Raw genomic sequence first — 21,712 nt, 5'->3', positions numbered from 1 at the left:
TCATGATCATAGTCTTATCCTGGAGAAAGTTGTTGGTTTGGAGGATAATGAGGAGGAAGAGGGACAGAAAAAGATGTTAACCTGTTCTGCTCAGGCTCCAGCAGTGTGGGAGGTGGGGGCTATGGACCTCCAGGAATGCCTGTCCCCAGCCAGGGAGATTTCATCTGAGCCTCCTCCCTTGTGCCAATGGGGATTTGGGGCAAGGGTTTGCTCTGTGTCTTCCCGTCGGGATCTTGCTCCATCCCCATCACTGCAGTCATCAAACCCAGGTCTCATCCTTTCCCAGGTCACTCACCTTTCTGTCCTCAGGGCTTCAGAATGAGGTGACAGAGCCATGCAAACATTTTGGGCATTCGGAGCTTCACATCCATTCTCATCTTTCTCTCTCCAGCTCCCCACCATCACCCAGAGACCCCCAGGAAGATGCCAGGGCTGATTAACTGGGCGACCCTCTCCCGGTTGCCCCTCATTGCATCTGAGGTGACATCCTGCGTCAGCGGCTATGCCTTTGGGATGACAGCCCTGCTCACCTACCACAACCCAGATCCCCAGGCTTTGGAAGGCAAGTTTTAAGGAGTGAAGCTTGGCATGGGAACTTTAAAGTGAGGATATGGCAGTGCTGGGTTTCTGTGCATGCCTTCAACCTTTAGATGCTGGTGGGAAGCACAACCAAATGTATTGTGTCCAAGTCTACAACTTTTTAGGTGTGAAAAATCCCACAAGTGGGATTTTTTTCCCACTTGGGAAGTGCCAAGAAGGACCTGGCTGGTGGGTCCAGGGAAGAGGTGGGTGTTGCTGACTCTCTTCCTGGCTGGCAGGTCTCTTTGTGTACCCCTTGGACGAGGGCACAACTGTCGTGGGCTTTGAGGCAGCCGTGTCACGGCGCACTGTGACAGTGCAGATCAAAGACAAAGCCAAGATGGATGACACCTACTTCAACAGCTGCAGCCTCCCTCCTGGAAGAGCTGGTGATGGAAGTGGTGAGGGGGTTGAGGGTGTTTTAGGGAGAAAAGGAGGGGAAGGGGAGTGTGGAGGTGACAAGGGTGGCTGGCTGGTGTATACTGCGGCACCTTCCTTTTAGGAGGCTGAGAGGTTGTGGTGCTCATGCCAGAAGTGTCAGTCTTGTCCATCTTGGAAAGCACTGCTGCTTCTGGGCAGCCAAAAGAGTGATGCAGAAGCTGGGGCTCTTTAAAGGAGGCTGATGTGTACAGTGGTGGCAGCTTTGGGTGTTTGATCCAGGGCTGGGGGTTGTGGGAGGCCTGGAAAGGAGCATTTTCCATGGTTGCAATACCTGGCATGGTCCAATCTCTGTGCAGGAAGGCTTATGATGGATGAGGACCTGGAAAGGATTGTTTTTGTGGCCAACCTGGGCATGATTCCTCCCCTGGAAAGTGTCTCCATCTTCATCAGCACCTCCTCTGAGCTGCAGACACTCCCCAGCGGGGTGGTGAGGGTCCTTCTGCCAGCTGTGTGTGTCCCCAGGGTCTCCCAGCCCAGCCTGGAGAATGCCAGCAGTTTTTCCAGCCACCAGCTCCAAACGTATGGAAAACCACAGGGTGGGCTCTGTCTGGGATTGATCTTGGGGAATGCAGGGCTGAATGAGCAGGAGCTGCAGGAGGCTGCAGAGTGGCTGCAGGCTTTACCTCTGGCAGACCTGCAATTCCTGGGGGGATGGAACATGTTGACAGGGTTTATTTGGATTTCTCTCACTGGCAGGGACAAGCACCCCTGCGGACTGGGGAGCCCGGAGCAAGGGAGCAGGTTCTGCCTGACTCAGCTGCTGGACAGTGAGGCCACCAACCCCTTTGAGTATGAGTTCAGCTTCCAGCTGGAGATCCGGGGGCCATGTTTGCTGGCAGGTAGGAACACTGGGGCTGTCCTGCTTCACAAGGCTGATTTATCACCTCCCCAAGGCAATGTCCACACTCCTCCTCCTCAATGTAAATCTGTGTTGGCAACTTGACTGTGCTGGGGTGGATTTACCAGTACAAGGTTGATGCTAACGTGGGTTCCTGTCCTCTACTGCCTTGACATCCCTTCTCCCTGGTGTCCCCCCATCCTCAATCCCTACTGGCACCTTGGTTTCTCTGGCAGGAGTTGAGAGCCCCACACATGAGATCCGAGCAGACGCCGACCCCTCAGCTCGCTCTGCCAAGAGCATTGTGATCACGCTGGCCAACAAACACACCTTCGACAGACCCGTGGAGATCCTGATCCATCCAAGTGGTAGGTGGGCTCTGCTACCCCTCTGCTGCTCTTGCCCCTTCCTGGGATCTTCATCTGTAGCTCTGGAGACAGCTGGGTTAGTGCTGGTTTTGCTAATATTGTCATGGTTAGGCTTCCCAGGAGGTAATCCTCGTCCCTCTCAGGGTTTTCTGAGCTCTCCAAGCTCACAGGTACTGCTGTTTTCCCAGCCAAGGGTGCCTGCATCTCTGCCAGACCCCAAGTGTAACCACAGCTGTTCTTCACACAATTCTCTGCATTTACAGAGCCCCACGTGCCCCATGTCTTAATGGAAGAGGGTGACATGACCCCTGTGGAGTATGAACGACACCTGAAGGGGAAGAACGATTTCATTAAAGGCACTAAGAAAGACCCCAGTGCCAAGAAAAAGGTGAGAAACACAAGCTGCAGGTGTTAGCTGAGGCTTTCCATGGACTGGAGCTGAGCTAGAAGATGATTCCATGTTTCCAGCATCAGATATTAGACTGTCCCAATGAGACCTGCAACGTCCTCCCTCAGAGAGGGGCTTGTGTGGAGGAAGAGGGGAAAATTCAGCAGTGCTGCTGATAAACTGAGAGGGGAAGGAGCTCTGAGATGGTTATTGTGTGTATAATTAGTGCTAGTCTAGCATAGCATAATTAGAGAGGTGCATTGTGATAGCATTAAGGGTATTATAATTATTGCAATGACAGAGAATAAAATATTCTTTTAATTGCTTGGTAAATGTTTACTGTTTCTGGGTAGCTGTCAGAGAGAAAGAAGTGATCTTCCTGGGAATAATGAGCTGAACTGAAGACAAGGTAGGAGAGACTTCTCTTTGTTCTGCTGAGCAGCAAAGAGAAAAATATCTGTGCTGGGATTTGTGCCTCGTCTTTCAGCAGTTCTGAAGGAATGAGTGACAGCCCAACTCTTTGGTGTGTCTGGGATCGGCGGAGAGGAGCAGACAGCTCAGAGCCCTCCGGATTTCCAGGGTGGGCGTCTTCCCCTAAGGGACAGGTTGTGCTTGTGTGACCACAGCTGGGGCTGACAGTGTCAGCTCCTGTTTTACACAGCCAGGGCTCTCCTGTGTGCCCAGGGATGCTAATTTCCCCCTAAACTCCTTCTCCACGTGTCTGATCCTGGGTCCTTCTTGGCAGACATCCCAGACCTGCTGCAGGGGTGCCTTCCCGTGCTGCTAAGATTTCTCCTTTCACCAGAGACTTGTCAAGCCTCCTCTCCTCCCTTCCCTTGGCCCTCTGCTCTCTCTCGCAGGGCTGGGACTCCGCGGGCGTCTCCTCTAATTGTGTTCAGCGTGTGGCAGGTGGAACGAGATGAAACTCCCACGCTACGCCTCGGATGGCTCCCTAATTATTTCTGCACATTTAGCATGTCAAATTATCTGAGGGGGGATCATTCTGGAGACATTTCCCTGCAGGAAAGCCACCTGTGCCCCAGGAGGACTGGGAAACAACTGCAGGGAGCAGAGAAAATGCTTGGAATACCTGGGGTAGATGATGGGCTGGAATTGCTGCTGCTCAGAACAGGACACTGGCCACTTCTTGGCTTAAATTAAATTAGTCCAGAAATTTCAGCAGTAAATGATAAGTAATTCTCCTTCCTCCATTTATTATGCAAAAGGCTTGGATGCTGTCAGCTGCAGGTTGGTGGGGATGGATGCACACTAGAATCAACTTTACTCAGCAAAATCTGATTAGTTTACTGTAATTGGATAATGGGTGAAGGGGAACGGAAGAGAGGTGAGGAGATGTTTTCTTTTCTGGCTGACCTGTAGCAGCTCCTCTGAAGCGTTTACTGAAGATGTGCCTCTAAAATTCCCTCCAGTCAGTGAGAAACCCCCAAATATGGGCTCATCCTGATCACACAGGAAATTTGTGTCATGGATACCCAACAGCATGCCAGGGAGTTCTGTGGATAGGTTCAGGCCCACGATTCAATATTTGTACAGTGGCAGCAAGGAACACTCTAGTCTGAAATGCAATAAACTGGAAAAGTTAAAGAAAATAATGTCATATGGCTAGAAGGAAATGGAAATGGAAAAAGCCCTTTGATTTCTCAGCAGCTGATTAATTTATAGCATAGAAGGGAAAGGCAGGAGGATGAGTGGGAGCTTGGCTTATTCCCTGAGTGGGACCTGTCTTTTCACTGGGTCAGAGAAGATGCACTCAGGCAGAGGAGCTGAAAGCAGAGCTTATGTGTGTGTGTTGAGCCACAGGGAGTTAGTGAGTTTTAGAAAACAAAGGTTGGTCGTCAGCTCATAGACTGAGGAATGTGACTCATGGCTGGAGAAAACAAGCCCTGTTATCTGGGGTTTACTCCCTGTGAAACCAACAGAGAAAAGCAGCCAGAAAGAGGAAAAAAGAGGCAAACAAAGCCCCTGAGGATCGAGCTGCTGTTGAGGAGTTGTTTCCACACTCAGACCCAGGGATGAAAGGCTGTGGCTGGGCTGATGTGGGGTCCTGGAGCTCCCTCCAAAGCAGCTGAGGCCATGAACCCGTTATTGCTTGATACACACATAACAGCAGATTATAAACCCATCACGAGAGGTTTTTGCCAGTATTATTTTATCCCTTTTGTAATGAATACTTGAAATAGAAGGAGAGAAAATGTGGAGAGCCATTGGAGCTGTGTGCAGTGCAGAGATCATGCAGGTTCCTATCGAGCCATGGCCGGAGCAAATGGTTCAGCTTTCCAAAGCCTTTCAATCCCTACAAAGAAATGTGATAAAAGAAATGGGCAGAAAAAGCAGCAAACCAGAGGTGGCAGGAATGAATTAGAGTGCTGAATGCAGCAGATCAAGGGCTGCATCTCACACTTCATTAGTGAGTGACCATGGAGAAAACCTCTGGTGTGCCTCGGTGGGATGCTATGCTGTGCTAATGAACCAGGTTTTCAGGAAGGATCTAATGAAATGTTTGGAGAATCAGATTTGCAAGGTGCTGAGTAGGGCCAGGTCTTTTGATTTCTTCTCCAGGCTTTTATCTGAGTGTGCAGTTGCTCCCTATAATCCCAGAATGGTTTGGTGGAGAGGACCTTAAAGCTTATCTTGTCCCACCCCTCCCGTGGGCAGGGGCACCTTTCGCTATCCCAGCTTGCTCCAAGCCCTGTCCAGCCTGGCCTTGGACACTTGCAGGGATGGTGAATACTGTGGGTGTGGACAGAACAGACCACCTGGATATTGGCCCACCCTGGTGCTGTCACCTCTGAACAAGCAGATTCTGGCCCACAAAAGGCCATGCACTTGCATTTTGAGCCCTGCTCTGATTCTCCTCAAATTAAAATGGGGTGGAGAAATCGATCTCTCAAAATTGACCTCTGGAACTGTCTCCTGCTTTCTTTCAGACGGAAATCATCAGGAAGAGGCTGAACAAGGACATCCCCCACCACCCTGTTATCATGCTCAACTTCTGCCCTGACTTGAGGACTGTGCAGCCAGGCCTCCGGAAAGCCCAGGGAGAGTTCATCTTCCTGGTGGACCGCAGTAGAAGCATGAGTGATGTGAACATCAGCCGTGCCAAGGTACCTGCAGGAGGGGAAGCACCTGCCTGTCATCAGGGATGAATGAGAGAGAGCAGTGGGGGTGCTGACAGCATAAGTGTTCATTATCAGGGCATGAGGGTAATTATAGGCTGTATTTTAGTCATCTCAACCATGGTGCTTGTTCAATACCTGCAACAAAGGTGACTCTCCCCTGTTCTCTTCTGCTTCTTCCTATCAGCACATACAATGCAAAATTTTTTCTTTCCCTCTCTTGCTGGCGTGCTTTGTGCATCCCTTTTCCAGTTCTCCCTGTCTTCAGGAGGGCTTTGGGTGATGGCTGCCTAGGAGGAAACCTCCAGGGAGAGCCAAGGGGAGCGAGGTGCTGACCATGCATTAGGAGAGATTTTGCTGGTGGGCATCTCTGTGAAATCACAGAAATTATTTAAATATGAGACATCCCTTTTACAAACACAAATGAGCACCAGCAGCCTGGTGGATAGTTATGGGAGTTGTGTCGAGAGCTCTGAATAAAAAATAGCATTGTCAGGATATTTTGTGGGTCTGAGGTTCCCCTGTGGCTCTTACCCAGAGCCAGCCTTGGTGCACTTGGTCTGTTGAACCCCATGAGGTTCCCACAGACCTGCTCCTGAACTTGTCCATCTTCTAGCACATCTCTTTTCCCATCTGTCTCCAGTTTCCATGGGAACTGCTGAGGAAGGACAGACACCTTCAGCAACAAGGACTGGGATGCTGGGGAGCCTGCAGATGGCTGCGACACATCGCCTGTGTTAGGGAGGCTGTTCCTAAGGGGAGCAGGACATCTCTGGGCTTGTACCCCTTCCCCCAGCATCTTTAGGAGTCTGAGAATCTTGCCCCAGAGTGGATTTTTGCATTTCAACTCCCCACATGGCTGGGTTTGGGCACCACAGTCTCTGCAGCCTCTATGGAGGCTGGATTGTCTCTTGGGGATGGGGACCTGCAGGGTCAGAGCCCTTCTCTGATTGGTCCTGAAATGGAAACCCCATCTCAGGGGGGCTGTAGAAACAAGAAGAAGGCTGTCCCCCTTCAGGAAAAAATATTTTGAGGGAGATCTTGGAGGAGATCCCTCAAGGGAGAAACCCACTGTCCCTATTTTGAGTGTCCTGTCCTTGTTTGTCACTCACAGACACCAGGGACCTCACAGCAGGAGCTGTTCTGAGAGGGTTTGGGTAGGTTTTGGTTGGTGGAACCTTTTGCATCATCCTCAGCTGGCTGGATGCACGGCATGACAGGCCTTGAAGCGGTGCAGCCTCAGGATGCACTCAGGGATGGGGTGGAAGGGCCCGTGTGGAGCAGGAGGGCCCCCGTTCAAAGCAGCTGGAGTGGAAAATTCAGGGATTTAAATTTCCTGCAGCCAGTCCCTTTCCCACCCTGATGCAGCCAGGGAGAAGAGCCAGGCTGTGATGGTGCTTGCTGGCAAAACTGCACTAATAACTGGGAATTGACTTTTCTAGAAGCAAACATCCCTCCTTATTGAGTTGCCATATAGCTATGGAGTGCAACAGGATCAAGATCAATATTTACCATAAGAAGCAATAAATCTTTCTGCTTGCTGAAATAGCAAGCAGGCATCGGTTGCCCATTTTGGGAAGTGCTTTAAGAGAAATATTTGGAAATTTGTATTTTTTCCCTAGTAATGAGTTCCAAGATGGGATGTCAGCACTGAGATCTGGAAGAGCCAGCATCCCGGGAGCCATCTGGGAGCAGTGGTATAAATATATCCTCGTAGGTTTGAGATAACAGCTTGGATTCAAGTACTCCAGAGCCTGTTAAAGGGCAGCCCTGTTCTTGTACATTATTCCACTGATTTTCAGTGCTCCAGCTCTGTGTTTTTGCTGAGTCTTACAGGCTTTGGGAGCCTGTAAGGAGGAGCTTTTGGGATCCCTGCTGGACCCAGGCAGGGAGTTTGCTGTGTCCCTCTGTGGTCACTTGGACTTTGCCACTGGTAGGACAACTCAAAGAGGCTACACTTGCTCGTTTGACCTTGGCAGCTCCTCCAGGGGCTGGCTAGAGGGTTTCTGCTGCCCTCGGCAGACTGGCAGGAGTCTGCCTTGATCAGCATTTAAATAGAACTGAGCTGCTCCTGAACACTTTGCTTTACATTTTGCTTTAAATAAACGCTTTGCTTTAAATGGGCCTCCTCTCCTGCCACATAATTGCTCCTACAAGTTCAAGAGCTCCTTAAGCAGCTCTTGCCCAGTTGCTGTGATCACAAGCTCTGTCCTGGACTTGTCCACAATATCACTGTGACAATTCAAGTTGCTCTTGCCTTATGTAAAGCCCAGGAATAGGCACGTTAGATAACCACCTCTGGTAAAGAAAATAGCTTAAATCTGTTGTCTCCCAGTTATTTTAATTGAAGCCAGATATGAATACAAGAGAATTGGGGATGGGGGAGGCTTTTCCTTTTGTGTAACTTTAAGCTGTTTGTTTATTTTCTGCAAGTTTAGGCATTGAGATGCATTGCGTGTCGCACTTCTCAATTTCACACTCTGCTTCTCACCCACCAGCTCTGTGCTGCAGCACTGTGTTGCCAGCACAAATTGAATCCCTTAAAAACAAACACAAAAAATTGTTCAGTTCTTTGTTGTCTTTTTTTTCCAAAGACTCCCCATTTTCCTCACTGCTTCAGGTCCCAAATATCATCAAGGGACTTTGAAAAGAGCAGGGTCATATGGAGGCATGGGAAAGAAGCAATTGGTGTGTTGTCAGGTGAAAGTGGGAATAAGATGGGATGGCTCTGGGCAGAGCTTTTACTGGTGAAGTTGGGGCAGCCAGGGAGGATCCAAGTGTCCTGATGTCTGTTTGCATTCCACCCCTCAGGATGCCCTGTTGGTCATTCTCAAGAGTCTGATGCCAGCGTGTCTCTTCAATATCATTGGGTTTGGATCCACCTTCAAGGCCCTTTTTCCTGTCAGCCAGGCCTATTGTGAGGTGGGTGAACCCACAGTTCACAGATTCACAGACTGGTTTGTGTGGGCAGGGATCTTACATGCCATGGGCAGGGATACCTTCCACTATCCCTGGGTGCTCCCAGCCCCACTAACCTGGCCTTGGACACTTCCAGAGATCCAGGGGCAGCCACAACTTCTCTGGGCAACCTGTGCCAGGGCCTCACCACCCTTATAGTAAATAATTTCTTTATAATACCAAATCTAACCCTGCCCTTTTTCAGCTTAAAGCTATTCCCACTTGTCCTGTCACTCCAGGCCCTTGTCCAAAGTCCTTATCCAGCTCTCTTGGAGCCCCTTTAGGCACTTTGAAGAGACCTAAAGGGGCTTTAAGGTCTCTTCAAAACCTTCCCTTCACCAGGATGAGCAGCCTCAACTCCCTCAGCATCTCCTATGGCTCTCCTTGGTGCTCAGAGGGTGCTGGTGCTGATGATTCCACTGTTCCTTTGGGCAGGAGAGCCTGCTCATTGCCTGCCAGAGCATCAGGAGGATCCAGGCTGATATGGGCAGCATCAACCTCTTATCCCCCCTGAAGTGGCTCATCCGCCAGCCCATCCACAGGGGCCACCCCCGGCTGCTCTTTCTGCTGACAGCCGGGGCCATCAGCAACACTGGGAAGGTTCTGGAGCTGCTGCGGGACCACTCCTGCTCCATCAGGTACAGACTCAACCCTGCAGGGCCAGAAACCTGGCCCAGGCTGGCATGTGCCTCCCCTCGAGCACAGCTCCATCTCACAGACGTCCCCACTTCAGAGACAGAGGCAGGAGAGATTGCTGCTGTGAGCCATGGGAGAACCTCAAAGGCTTTGGAACGAATCCCAGAAGTTCAGATGCTTTTTAAACAATCAAAAGCAGGATAATTGAGCTGACAACTTCACAGCTCTCGGCTGATGCTTCCTGCTAGGAGAGATTGACACGCCAACAATCTTCCTTGCTTTTTTTTTAAATTTTTTTTTAAAGCACATCTGGGGCTGGCCCCAGCTGCTTCCAGGCTGGGGCTGTGCAGAATTGAATATGCTGAAAGGCAGCAATGTAAAAAGCAGCTAATTTGTGCACAAGCTCCCCGCCTGGCTCCCCAGCCCTGATCACAGGCTGTTCTGGTTTCTCCTCTGCCTCTTTAAGGGGCACAAAACATGAGAAAAAAATGTAAGAAATCCTGATTCCTCTTCCATCTCTCAGACTTTGGAGTTTTCAGGGAAGCTGCTCTGTGGGTATGTAACTGCACAGAGGTCTGATTGTTTCCCAGTGTAGAGGGCATCCCACCCTCCCACCCCTCGCTCCTGCGGAGCTGGAGGGGAGGGTTAGAAGCAATCAGAGCTAGAGCGAGGTCTCGGGTGACCCTGGAAGGGAGAGTACTGGGCATGGCCCATCTTAAAAGAAGATCAGAACCTTATTTAGGAGGGGTGTGAGGCTGGCCTAGGATTTGCAGGCAGCTGAGGATTAAAACCCTCCAAGAGAAAAGCCCCTTGTGCAGATGCAGTTTGCTGCTGAAGGGGCTTTCTTTCTCAGCAAACCACTGCCCTGCCCAAATGCCATATCCCACCCATTTCCATCCTCCTGGCTTCCTGGCACATCCATCCCCACATAGCACTGCCTTCCCTGCCTGGGCTCCAGCTCGACTTCCAGCTTCAGCCCAAACCAAATCCGGATTCATAGACCTGGGAGTGGGTGGCGGAGCAGCCTCACCTGGCTTGATCATCCTTCCCTGAGAAAATGTTTATTTTCATTGCAAGCGGAGATAATTACTGGATATTTGGTGCTATTGACCACAGCTAGCAGGGAAAAGAGCTGAACTGAGAGCAAAGCAGCTTGTTTGTGTTTGCAGCGGAGGGGAAGGCTTGAGGTCCTGCTGGGAACCCCTGAGTGTCACTGCTGAAGGCTGGTCTTTGGGGAAGAGTTTTGGGGTCCGCTGAGATGAGGGGGCTGACAGTTTATTGAACCCCAGAATGGTTTGGATTGGAAGGGACCTTCAAGCCCATTTCATTCCAGCCCCTGCGATGGGCAGGGACCCCTTCCGCAGCCCAGAGTGCTCCAAACCCCCTCCAGCCTGGCCTTGGACACTTCCAGGGATCCAGGGGCAGCCAAGCTTCCCTGGGCACCCTGTGCCAGGGCCACCCTCACAGGGAAGAATTTCTTCCCAATATCCTGTCTAACCCTGCCCGTTTTCAGCTTAAAGCTATTCCCCCTTGTCCTATCACTCCATGACCATGTCCAGAGTCCTTCTCCAGCTCTCCTGGAGCTCCTTTGGGCACTGGGAGGTTCTCAACCTTCCTGCCACATAGCGAAAAGAGGGGCTGTTTTATTCTGTTGGACATAGCAGTGGGATAAAGCCAGAGGGAGTTTCTGCCTGAGGGAATGTGTGAGCTACACGGGGCTGGTGGGTGGCTTTTCCTTTGGATCCTGATTTTCCCTGTCCCTTTGCAGGTGCTACAGCTTCGGCGTCGGGCCAAACGCCTGCAGGAGGCTGGTCCGGGGTCTGGCTGCCGTGTCCAGGGGCGTCTCCGAGTTCCTGGAGGAGGATGAGAGGCTGCAGCCCAAGGTACAGCCCCCACTCCCCGGGAGCCGGCCCGTGGGGCTGTAAGGATGCTCTGGTTCAGCAAGGGGGAGGCCACGGCTCCCGGGGGGTTCATTCCCCCTCCTGGCCCTGCCTTCCAAACCCCCCTGGCAGCAAGTGGGCGAGCGGGAGGGTGTGAAAGAGCAGCTCCGTGTCCGGCCGCCCTCAGAGGGAGCAGAGGGTGTGTTTGTCTCCGCCTGGGCTGGGGGGCCGCGACAGCCGCGATGCTGCAGCTCTGCCTTCAAAGGCAGCTCTGCCTCAGCTCCGGCGAGGGCAGTGGGACCGGCATCAAAGCAGCCAATTAGTTTTGAAGTCGGGCTCAACCCTGGCGTTGCTTAGGCGAGAAGGATTCGGGGTTGGAGCGAGAGGAATGCATTGTGATGGCTTTGCTTATTAAGCTGACTTTAAAGCCTCTCCATTCCCTCTCTCCCCATGAAGAGTAAAATTGTGTGCTTGAAATCTAGCATAGAGATGGCTCTGTCCCCTGGTGACTGCAGAGCCCAGCCTGTCACCTGCTGCTTGACTGAACCCAGAGAGAATTGGGTCTTTAGCTCCTAAATATCTCCAAAAAGCCAGCTCTTACCTTCTTGATCTCTTAAGGAGGAGTTCGGCAGCTCCACCCTCTGCAGGAGCCTGGAGCACACAAAAACCTCTCTAAGACAGAATAGCATCAACATTTCTGATGTAAATTAAAAGCAAAGACAGTGAAGAGAGAGGTGTTTAATAAGAGCTATTAATAAGAGCTTTGCAGGCTGTGCAGCTCGGTGCCTTCAGCAGTCTGAGGCGTCAATTAATGGTCTTATAAAACACAGCCTGGTGTGTCTTCCCAAGCCTGTGAAAAAGCAGGGAACAATAGGGAATATTTGAGCTGTTCTGTCTCTAAATCTGGTGTTCAGTTCCCTTGGTGTGCAGGGAAGCTCATGTAGATGGCTCCATGGGAGATTTGTCCACGAGGTATTCACCAATATTGGTCCTCTCCATTTGTGTAACTGACAGAGCATTGCTGATCTCTGGCAGTGGCTTGTACCAGCAATAAGCTGTTCCAAAAATATCAGTGTGTGAGTGCTGGGGCTGGGGCTCAGACCAGTGAAGGCTGACAGCATTTCCTGGGTGCTAGAGGGGAGTAGAGGATGCTGCCTCACATCAGAGAAAGACCCCTCAGGCCAATAGCTCCCTCCTTGCTCTGGGCTGGCAGCGTGTGTGAGATCAGCCCTATGCTCCATCGCTATCTGCTCATGGTAAAAAATCACGGAATCATGGAGTTATTTAGGTTGGAAAAGACCAACCATTAACCCAGCTCTGTCAGGTATAACTGTGCCAAGGAGATGGAAGTGCTGGGGTGGACATCAGAGTAGACTGAGAGGAAGCAGACTGTCAGGAGAGGGTAGGAAATAGCTGATGGGATTGTTTGAGAGAATGTTCCCCTTCCCTGCAGCATATGACATGTGTACCATGGCTCCCACTGTGTCCAGCTGGTGTTGAACCTCTCCCCCTGCCCTTTGCAGATGATCAGGTCACTGAAGAAGGCCATGGCACCGGTCCTGAGCGACGTGTCCGTGGAGTGGGTCTTTCCTGAGAGCACCGAGGTCTTGGTGTCCCCTGTCAGCAGCAGCTGCCTGTTCCCTGGTGACCGCCTGGTCAGCTATGGTGTCATCTGTGACACCTCCCCATACCTCTCCAACCCCAAATCTGTGAGTCTGTGGGGCTGTCCCAGGAGCAGGGGTTGTTGGGGTGTACTCAAGAGTCTTGGCTCTGTGCATGGTCAGGGAGTGTCTCCTGCTTCCCAGCTGTGTCCTTAAGGGAGGTGATGGGTGGGACTTTGGGGGGCAGTAGTGGCTGAGGATGCTGGTGCAGTCTGTCTCAGCTGGGAGCCAGGGGACAGACATGGTGGTGGGACTCGTTCCCTCTCTGTGCTTCCCCCCAGGACAAGAGGCGGCAGTACAGCACGATGCATTCCCAGGAGTCGGGCAGCTCTGTTTTCTTTCACTCCCAGGAGGAGGGAGCAGGCTTGGAAAGCTGGAACCACTCCAGAGACTCGGAGGGGTCCTGCCCCACCGAGCGCTCCCCCGACCACCTGAGCGTGGCCAGAGATCCTGGGGGAGAGTCGGACACGGACACGGGTCAGATTTTCCTCTGTACATGCGGGGGGGTGATGCCCCTGTCTCTCTAATCAAGCTCCTGTCACTGCTCCCCCCATTTTTTTGCCTGATTTACACATGTCTTCAGCTGCAAAGAGCTGGAGGAGTTTGCAGGAGAGATGACAGATCTCCTGAGGCTTGAGCAAGTCTGTTTGGTTTGGATGTTTTATCCAAACCTGTCAGGAAATCAAGGGAAGCCCTGGTGAGCCGTGTTCCCTGGAGATTTTCAAAGCAGCTTTAGCTTTGGCCACATAATTATTTACAAGCTTCCCAAGTGGTGTGAGGAGGAGTGGAGTGAATGAATAGATAGCTCTGCTAGACCATCCCTGTACCTGCAAAGCAGCTTCCCAGTCAGGAGAAGGGGACAATGGATCCAAAGCCTTCTCCCCAGGATGTCACTCCTCCCCACCACAGCCTGGCTGGGTGTTTGTTTCAGCAGCATGTGGCATAAAGCAGCTGGTTGCACCCTGGAGCTGGGGAAACCTCTGTTACTCATGGGATGTTCTTCCCTTTTATTCCAAGAGGATCTGTACTGTGCATCCCCTCAAACTTGTCAAAAGCAATGAGAAATCATGTCTTTCCAAGGCAAATTTTAGTCTTGCTCTGACAGGAGCATGTCTGCACTAATTAAATTTCATTAGTAAACCCTTTGTCTTCTCCAGGGAGGTTTGGGAAAATGCAGTCAGGCTTTTTTTGGCTGAAAACTCCTCAGACAAAACCTTCCCAACCTGCTCTCTTGACATCCCCAGGAATTTTGTGTTTCTATTTCCTTCTGTTGTTTCGTTGCTCTGCTTAAAACTTTGCAGGGCTGAGTGTGGCCCCCTGAGCTTTGGCAGGACCTTGGCGAGGGCTCCCTGCCTCCCACTGTGAGCCAGGGGGTGGTGCTGGCTGATCCCACTGTGGACTGGAGCTGATCCTCTCTCCCACCGTTCAGGAATGGATGTGAAGGCTCTGTCCAGGAGGCGGGCGTACAGCACCACCCAAATCTCCGAGCACGAGCCTCGCAGGAAGGTGCCCACAGCCAGCGATCCTGGCACAGCCCTGGTGAAAAACCCCCTGCGGAAAACCCACCTGCAGGACCTGCAACAGCTCAGCCCTGAGCCCTGGCAGGTGGATTTCCAGGTAGGTGATCCCCCGAGAGGCTTTGCCTGCAGGTGGAACCAGCAAGGAGAAGGAGGAAAATATCAGGTGGATAAGAGCCTGACTCACACTGGCCCTAAAAATTATTATAGGTATAGATAATAGATACAGCTCTGCAGCACATCCCAAACACTGGGGAAATGAGCCAAGCAGGGAGCAGAGTGCCATCCTGATATCCTATAGCATTCCCTCCCCATGGGAACATGCTTTTCTCCTGCTCCCCTTCCCCTTAGCAGCCTGTGCTTCGCCTTGCTGCTCTTCTGGTCCTTCTTACCTCCCTACAATTTAGGATTCAAACCTGCCCATGGCTGTGGCACTTCTGTGCCTGGCAGGGAAAAGGAATTCAGTGCCAAAGCAGATTTCCAGCTATATCCATTGCCTTACACAGCACTGGGATGAGATGTGAACCTGTGTGATGATACATCTGCTGAACAGGGTTTTGTCCCTTATCTGCAGCAGGTGGAATTTGGGCAGATTTTTCAGCTGATCTTTGGGAAGGATAGGGATAGTTTTCTTTCATCCTTGGCATTGCTGGGATGCTCTGCTCTGCAATCAGCATCTGCAGAGCTGGGAGGACCAGCAGCACTTGCGTTCCCATGGAAACTCTGAGTAGGATGTTGTGGACTTTCATTTCCCCTCGGCTGTGGGTTAGAGATCACTGGGTGAGGGCTGGAAGGGGAGGTGAGGGGGCAAAGGGGAAAGCAGGGCCAGGGCTCCAGAGGGGGGGATGAGACCTACTGCCCTCAGCAGTGAGGGTGGTGAACAGCATCAATGACCAAGAACAAGCAGGTTTTAGGGGTACTGGCAACATTCCCTGTATTGGGAAGGTCCCCAGAGCATCTCCTGCCTTCAGTGTGCAAGCAGGGGTGGAATTGACTCCCTTCTGGGGGGCAGTAAATGGTTAACAGCATGCAGCCTGCTCTTAATTAAATGCAGCCTGGTTTTGCTATCCCTCCTGCTGCCAGGGCTCCCAGCAGCTCTCCCAGCTCCCAGTCCTGCTGCCAGGGCTTGACATTTTCAGGGGTGTGAAGCTGAGCCCTCAGCTCATCTCCACGCTTGCCATGCTGGGAAGGAAAGGTCAGCACCAGCCACAGGCAGCTTAAACTCCCAGCTCCATTCCCAGCTGGCTTCCTCTGTCTGGGAGGAGAGCCCGGGCAGGAGAAGGAGCAGGTTTGGAACAGAAAGGGTCTGGCAGGATGTGTCAATATTAGCTTGGTAAATCATGCCTGGAGCCACCTGGCTCCCAGTTTTGCTGGTGGTGTCATAGAACAACAAAATTTAAGTGGTGGTGATGGAGGTCATATATGTCTGTCACTCAGAGAAAGTATCCTTCCATCCACCACTTTCTACCACCTCTGTTTCTTGCTGGTGATGTCCTAGGAATATAGAGTCTGTCTGTTTTAGATGGATCTTCCCACAGCTCTGGGGAAAGGGATGAAACCCAGACCTTGCAGAGGGGAGCATCTCTGTGGAATGTTGCACCAGAGGTGCTGGAGTGGGGGATTCATATCTCCTGAAAGTGGAGAAACAGTTTAAAAAAAAAAAAAGATAAAAAGATAAAAATTCCTTTCTCCCATCCCCTGCACCTCTCTCCTTTTGTTACTAAGCAACTGGTCCTTGATCTTTCTGTCTCTCTTCTTTTCTTTGGTTCCCAAGTGAAGTCATTAAAATGTCTGGAGGGATGAAACTCATATTTCACCTTCTGTATGTCTGGGGAAGGAGCCTGTGGGGCCAGGGTCCCTTGGGGACACCCCAAGATCTGGTGGAAAGCTTTGTCTGGGCACAGATCTCAGCCAGGGATGGGCAGAGGGAAGGACCTGTGTGATTGCATCCCTCACAGGGGTCGGGCAGGGAGCAGACGGGATCAGAGGGCACAGAGCAGGTCCGTGCATGGAGCAGATGGGATCAGAGGGCACAGAGCAGGTCCATGCATGGATCAGAGGGCACAGAGCAGGTCCATGCATGGAGCAGACGGGATCAGAGGGCACAGAGCAGGTCCATGCATGGAGCAGAGGGCACAGAGCAGGTCCATGCATGGATCAGAGGGCACAGAGCAGGTCCATGCATGGAGCAGACGGGATCAGAGGGCACAGAGCAGGTCTGTGCCATTGGCTGCAGCCGGCTCCAGCCCTAACATGTGCTCGGTTCACAGCCCCTCCCGGCCATCCCGCATGCCTCTGCCACCAGGATCCGTGGCACAGGCGCCCGGCGCCCCGCCCTGCTCCAGCACAGCTGTGTGTCCTTCTGCCACGACGCCACCCCCCCGGCACTGCCGGACGGGCTGCAGGAAGTCCCGGCAAGGGACTTAGAAGCACTTGGGGCCATCAGGAGCCTGCACTCCTCATCGGACAGCCGGAGCCCCGGGGATCTGGGTAAGTGGGAGAGGGGAGGCATGGCCAGCCTCACCTGTCCGTGCCGGGCTCTGGTGACATTGCATCACTCTCCGTGCCACCGTGTGAAAACTGGGAAGGATTAATTATGGTTTTGTGGTGCCAGTGGGGAATTCAGCTCCCAGGAGGTGATTAATGATCCACCTCTCCCCTTTCTGCAGAGTCTGCCCAGCATCCATCCCTCACCTTTGAGACAGAGACCTCCTCCGACTGGGAGCCCCAGGACCTGGATGTCGGTGCTGCCTGTGGCTCCCCACGCTCCCCCAGGACCCTCTGCAAGGCAGTGGTGAAGGGGCTGAGGAACAATGAGCCTGTGCAGTGGGAAGTCACGTTTGATATCCACCCTCTGTTCCGGGAGCGGGAGAGCCAGGAGGATGGTGACACAGACCTGTGGAGTGAGACCTTCCACCACCTGGCAGCCAAGTCACTCATCCAGGACTTGGAGCAGCTCGCCGAGAGGGAGTGTGAAATCGAGCATGGTAATGCACAGCTGGCTGCAGGCAGACCCTGCCCGGCCTCAGGAGGGCTTTCCAGCAGTCTCAGCAGCCTCTGGAGTGAAAACAAAAGCTGCTGGTGGTGAAATATTAGGGAATGTCTCACACAGCTCCCAAATAACAGCCCCCTTCAGCTGCCTTGTGCTCTTCTGCTTCTCCAGCCTTGCTGCACATGATCATTCCTGAGCTCATGTTCCTTCCCACTCCTCAGAATCAGGGTTGGACTTGATGGTCCTTGAGGGTCCCTTCTAACTCAGTATGTTCCATGATTCTGTGATCCCTCTGCTTCATGCATGAGGTAAGATGGTGATTTTTAAGGAGTTGGTCACTTGGAGCTCGGAAGTGGCATCCAACTCCAGCAGCAGCCACACATCACTGCCCTAGGCCACACATGTCTGTGGGCCATGTCAACCCTGTCCTTCATGAAGTGCATCTGGGCTTGTAAAATAAGAGCAGCAGTAGCAGTAGGCAGAGTTTAGAGAGATAAAGCGATACAGGCCCTGCTGGGCAAGGATCCCCAAGCATGGAGGTGGGTCTGGGAGCTGGGTGTGAGGGGTGGGGGAGCCCTTGGGGCCCGTGGACTCTGACCACTGTCCCTCCCGTGGCAGGGTCTGGGCGGCGGTTCCAGCTCAGCGCGGTCCACACCAGCAAGGCCTGTAACATCATCAGCAAGTACACGGCCTTCGTGCCCGTGGACCTGAGCACCAGCTCCTACCTGCCCACCCTGGTCCAGTACACCCACACAGGTAATGTGGGGCTGGCACAGGGGTGGAACCTTGTCTTGGCAGGGAAGGTGTCACTGGGAAACTTCTCTCAGGGCAAACCCTGTGAACCTGCAGCACAATTTGGCACCAGTCCCATACCCAAGGCCGTGGCCAAGCTCTTGGTGGCACAAACCTTTTCCCATGGCCAGGGAAAAGGTCTTCTCTGAGGATACCCAGAGTAGAAATGACCAGAGAATCACATAATGTTTTGGGTTGCAAGAGACCTTAATGCTCATCCTATTCCACCCCCTGCCACCATCTCCACTATCCTAGGCTGCTCCAAGCCCCATCCAGCCTGGCCTTGGGCACTTCCATGGAGGGACCAGCCACAGCTTCTCTGGGTGACCTGTGCCAGGGCCTCACCACCCTCATATCAAAGAATTTCTTTCCAATAGCCCATCTAAGCCTACTCTCTTTGAGTTTGAAGCCATTCCTCCTTGTCCTGTCACTCCAGTTACTGACCAAGCTCATTCTGTGGTTTCATTGCCACTGTGCATGTGCCAGTCTCTCTCTAACTCTGGCCATTCTCTTCTCTTCTCTTGTGCCAAGGGGCAACATCCAAGCAAGGCAACCAGAGGAAACAGAAGAGTTCAGGAAGCAGAAGGCATCGTGGGTGTTCCCCTGGACGTCCTCAGTCAGCATGTGGCCAGAATGGAGACTACAGATTTAACAGCAGGAGTAAGATTGCCTGGGGTTTTATCTCCTTCCTGGTGTTAGAGATCTCAGTGGTTTGGGACTCCTTCTCTGGTCTTTTTAAATTCTGCCTTCCCCTTTGCATACAGTGCTCACCAGACACGTGTCAGGCTGGGGCTCATCTCCTTGAATGGTGAGGAAGCTTCAATTTCCCCCAAAGCCCTGAAATGGCAGGTGGTGCTGCTGACAACGCTCGGGAGTTAATTGGCAGCCATACCGTGGGTAACACGAAGGATGAAACGAGTGTAATTAGAGGCAGGGGGGATGTGAGACACTCACTTGTCACCAAATCCTCCACTAATGAAGACGAGTTGAATTGGACCTTGTCTGGCACTGTCAGAGCCAGAGCTGAGTTAACAGAGCCCCAGAGAGGCTCATTAACCCCATCGTGCCATGGGAGGGAAGGTGCTGGTTTTGGCTGGGTGCTGTTGCTGATGTAGTTCCTCGGTTGCAGATGCTGAGGAGAGCAGCCCCTCACCCTCCAGCACCCCGTCCTTGTCTGCCTGGGAGCGCTGCCGTGTCCCTGAAGGTAGGGAAAGAGCTGCTGGCACTTGGTGCAGCTCCATCGAGTCTGTGGTTTGGGCTTCTGCTGAGTTTTGGGGAATTTTATAAAAATTTATGACCTAAAACTAGACTTGTGAGCACAGGGCCTGACTCATTCTGAGGTGCAAAGGATGGAACCTGATGTGGTTTTTGGTATAAATCTCCCCCAGTTTCATTTTTAAGAGGTATTGGATTTTTTATTATCCTTATAGGAAAAATGAGGCAAGGGGAGAGGAAGAGTTTTGCCAAAGATTCAGCAGCCAAACAAGCCCATGTCCAAGGCCTTGACTCTGCTCTCTTTTGCTGCCCTGTAGCACCTTGTAACCCTAGCACTGTGTTTCTCCCCAGGGCCTCTCCACAGCCTGTCTGCTTCCTCTGCACAAGCCCAAAAATCCATTGAGAGGCTCTTTGCTGCCAGGTATGAGCCAGCTCAACCTTCTTCTGACTTCAGCAGGTGCCTTTCCCCTGTGTGGGTGTGATGTGAACACAAGCCAGGGGGAGAGGAGGGACCCCCAAGGATAGCAGCTGGGGCTAAGCATGGTGCCAGTGCCTGGGGAGCAAGGATGATTTTGGAGGGGAGGGTGGATGTCAGGATGAACACAGAGGACACTGACACCTTTTCATCCTTTCACAGGCTGACCCTCAATAAAACCATGCTGCTGGTTCGAGCTGCCAAAGGCTTCATGAGTAAATCTCCAAGCAGAGGGAGCAAAGCCGGCTCTGAAGGTGACAGTGAGAGCATGGACTACCTTCCCCTGGTGAGCAGCTCCTCCCTGGGTCTTGTTGGGGTTGTGTGATCACTGCAGGGGAGCAGAGGAAGATCCCCCCAAATCTTCCTCCTGCTGTCTCTGACAACCACGTCCAGTGACCTGCTCAGAGATGGACAGCTGTTTCATCCATACATGCCTTTTTCCTGAGGTACCCAAAAGTGGTTGGTGCCAGAGCTTCCCTTTGTGCCTGCCTTCCCTTGCAGGTGTCCCTGCAGCTGGCCTGCGGTGCCTTCCTTCTGAATTCAGCCCTCTGCGACGCTGTCAACATCCCCATGGAGAAGCTGAAGTGGACATCTCCCTTCGCCTGCCACCGCCTGTCCCTCAGCCCCTCCGGCTCCTACAGCACCAAGAGGAGCAGTCCCTCCTCGGAGCACAAAATCCTGAACTGCACCCAGCAGCTGCTGGTCCCCAGTGGGCAGGGGAAGGGCCCCACCCCTGGAGACCTGGCTGGGGGAGCAGTGCCGGAGGACACGGGCCGCCCTCGGCACCTGTCGGGCAGCGCGGCCGAGAGCATCTGCAGAGCCCAGAGAGCCGAGAAGGAGCCGTCCCCCCCGGCCATCACCATCCGCAGCTTCTCCTCCCCCGCCGGCAGCGGCCGGGGCTGGGACACCGACGGCTCCGAGCTCCAGGCTTTGCTCTTGGACGCGGAGCTGCAGCAGCAGACAGAGCCCGAGGGGATGCTGTGGGCCACGGCGGTGGCCCTGGCCTGGCTGGAGCACAGCTCGGCTTCCTACTTCATCGAGTGGGAGCTGGTGGCTGCCAAAGCCAGCCTGTGGCTGAGCGAGCAGGACTTCCCGGAGGGATCCAGCCTGGCCACGGTGAAAGCTGCAGCCCAGCAGCTCTTTGTGCTGCTCCGTCACTGGGATGAGAACCTGGAGTTCAACCTGCTGTGCTACAACCCAGGCAGTGTGTAAGAGGAGGAGGAGGGAGGCTTGGGCAGATTAGTGAGGGCACAGGGGCAGGGATCTATCCTTAAGGAAATGCCTCCAAGGAGCTCAACTGCTCTGCTGCAGGGATGTGTGTGTTTATTAGAGCAAACCCTGCAAACAGAGAAGCCTGGGCAAAGTCCTGCACTCAGCAGTCAGGATTTTGCCCTGGAAGGGAACCTACCACTTCCTGCAGTAGATGCCTTTTATTTTCAACTAGATCAGCAATTCCAGCTACAGCAGTTCCCTCTGATTCTGGTTTCTTCTGGTCCAAGCCCAGTTTCCAGGGCAGATCTTGTGGCCTGCTCCACTTTCCCTGTCCTTGCTTAGATACCTCTTCGCAGCTCTGAATCACTGCCAAGCCCCCACTGCAGCCCCTCAGCCCTGAATCCCTGCTTTCTTGGTGCTCCTACCTGGCTCCTGCCATCTCAGATGACTTTCAGAGAAGGCAAAGGTCTGACAACATGCTCATCTCATGGATAAAGGGAATCTGGGCTGGGAATGAGCATGTGAAGAGCAGGCCCGCTGTCACAGCCAGGAGGATCGAGCCCAGCCACGCACAAACAAGCCAGGCCAGCTGGGGGCTGGGACCAAACCCCATCACATCCACA

The 21,712-nt window shown here is 52.8% G+C and overlaps 1 protein-coding gene across 1 annotated transcript; it reads left to right on the top strand.

The window, feature by feature from the left end:
• Window positions 1-423: 423 nt before the first annotated feature.
• VWA5B1 (von Willebrand factor A domain containing 5B1) lies at window positions 424-21,089 on the top strand. Its single transcript, XM_041419823.1, has 21 exons — window positions 424-562; window positions 819-980; window positions 1,317-1,539; window positions 1,717-1,859; window positions 2,095-2,226; window positions 2,490-2,614; window positions 5,563-5,739; window positions 8,563-8,673; window positions 9,145-9,347; window positions 11,114-11,228; window positions 12,749-12,934; window positions 13,126-13,363; window positions 14,316-14,503; window positions 16,674-16,893; window positions 17,073-17,390; window positions 18,014-18,151; window positions 18,719-18,778; window positions 19,317-19,391; window positions 19,754-19,823; window positions 20,040-20,163; window positions 20,379-21,089. Exons 1-21 carry the CDS (start codon window positions 424-426, stop codon window positions 21,087-21,089), a joined length of 3,858 nt encoding a protein of 1,285 aa, XP_041275757.1.
• Window positions 21,090-21,712: the final 623 nt, after the last annotated feature.

This window comes from Onychostruthus taczanowskii, unplaced genomic scaffold, assembly GCF_017590055.1.
Source record: "Onychostruthus taczanowskii isolate IOZ18803 unplaced genomic scaffold, ASM1759005v1 scaffold61, whole genome shotgun sequence".
Classification (NCBI taxonomy): Eukaryota; Metazoa; Chordata; class Aves; order Passeriformes; family Passeridae; genus Onychostruthus; species Onychostruthus taczanowskii.
This window is presented reverse-complemented; position numbering and strand designations above follow the sequence as displayed.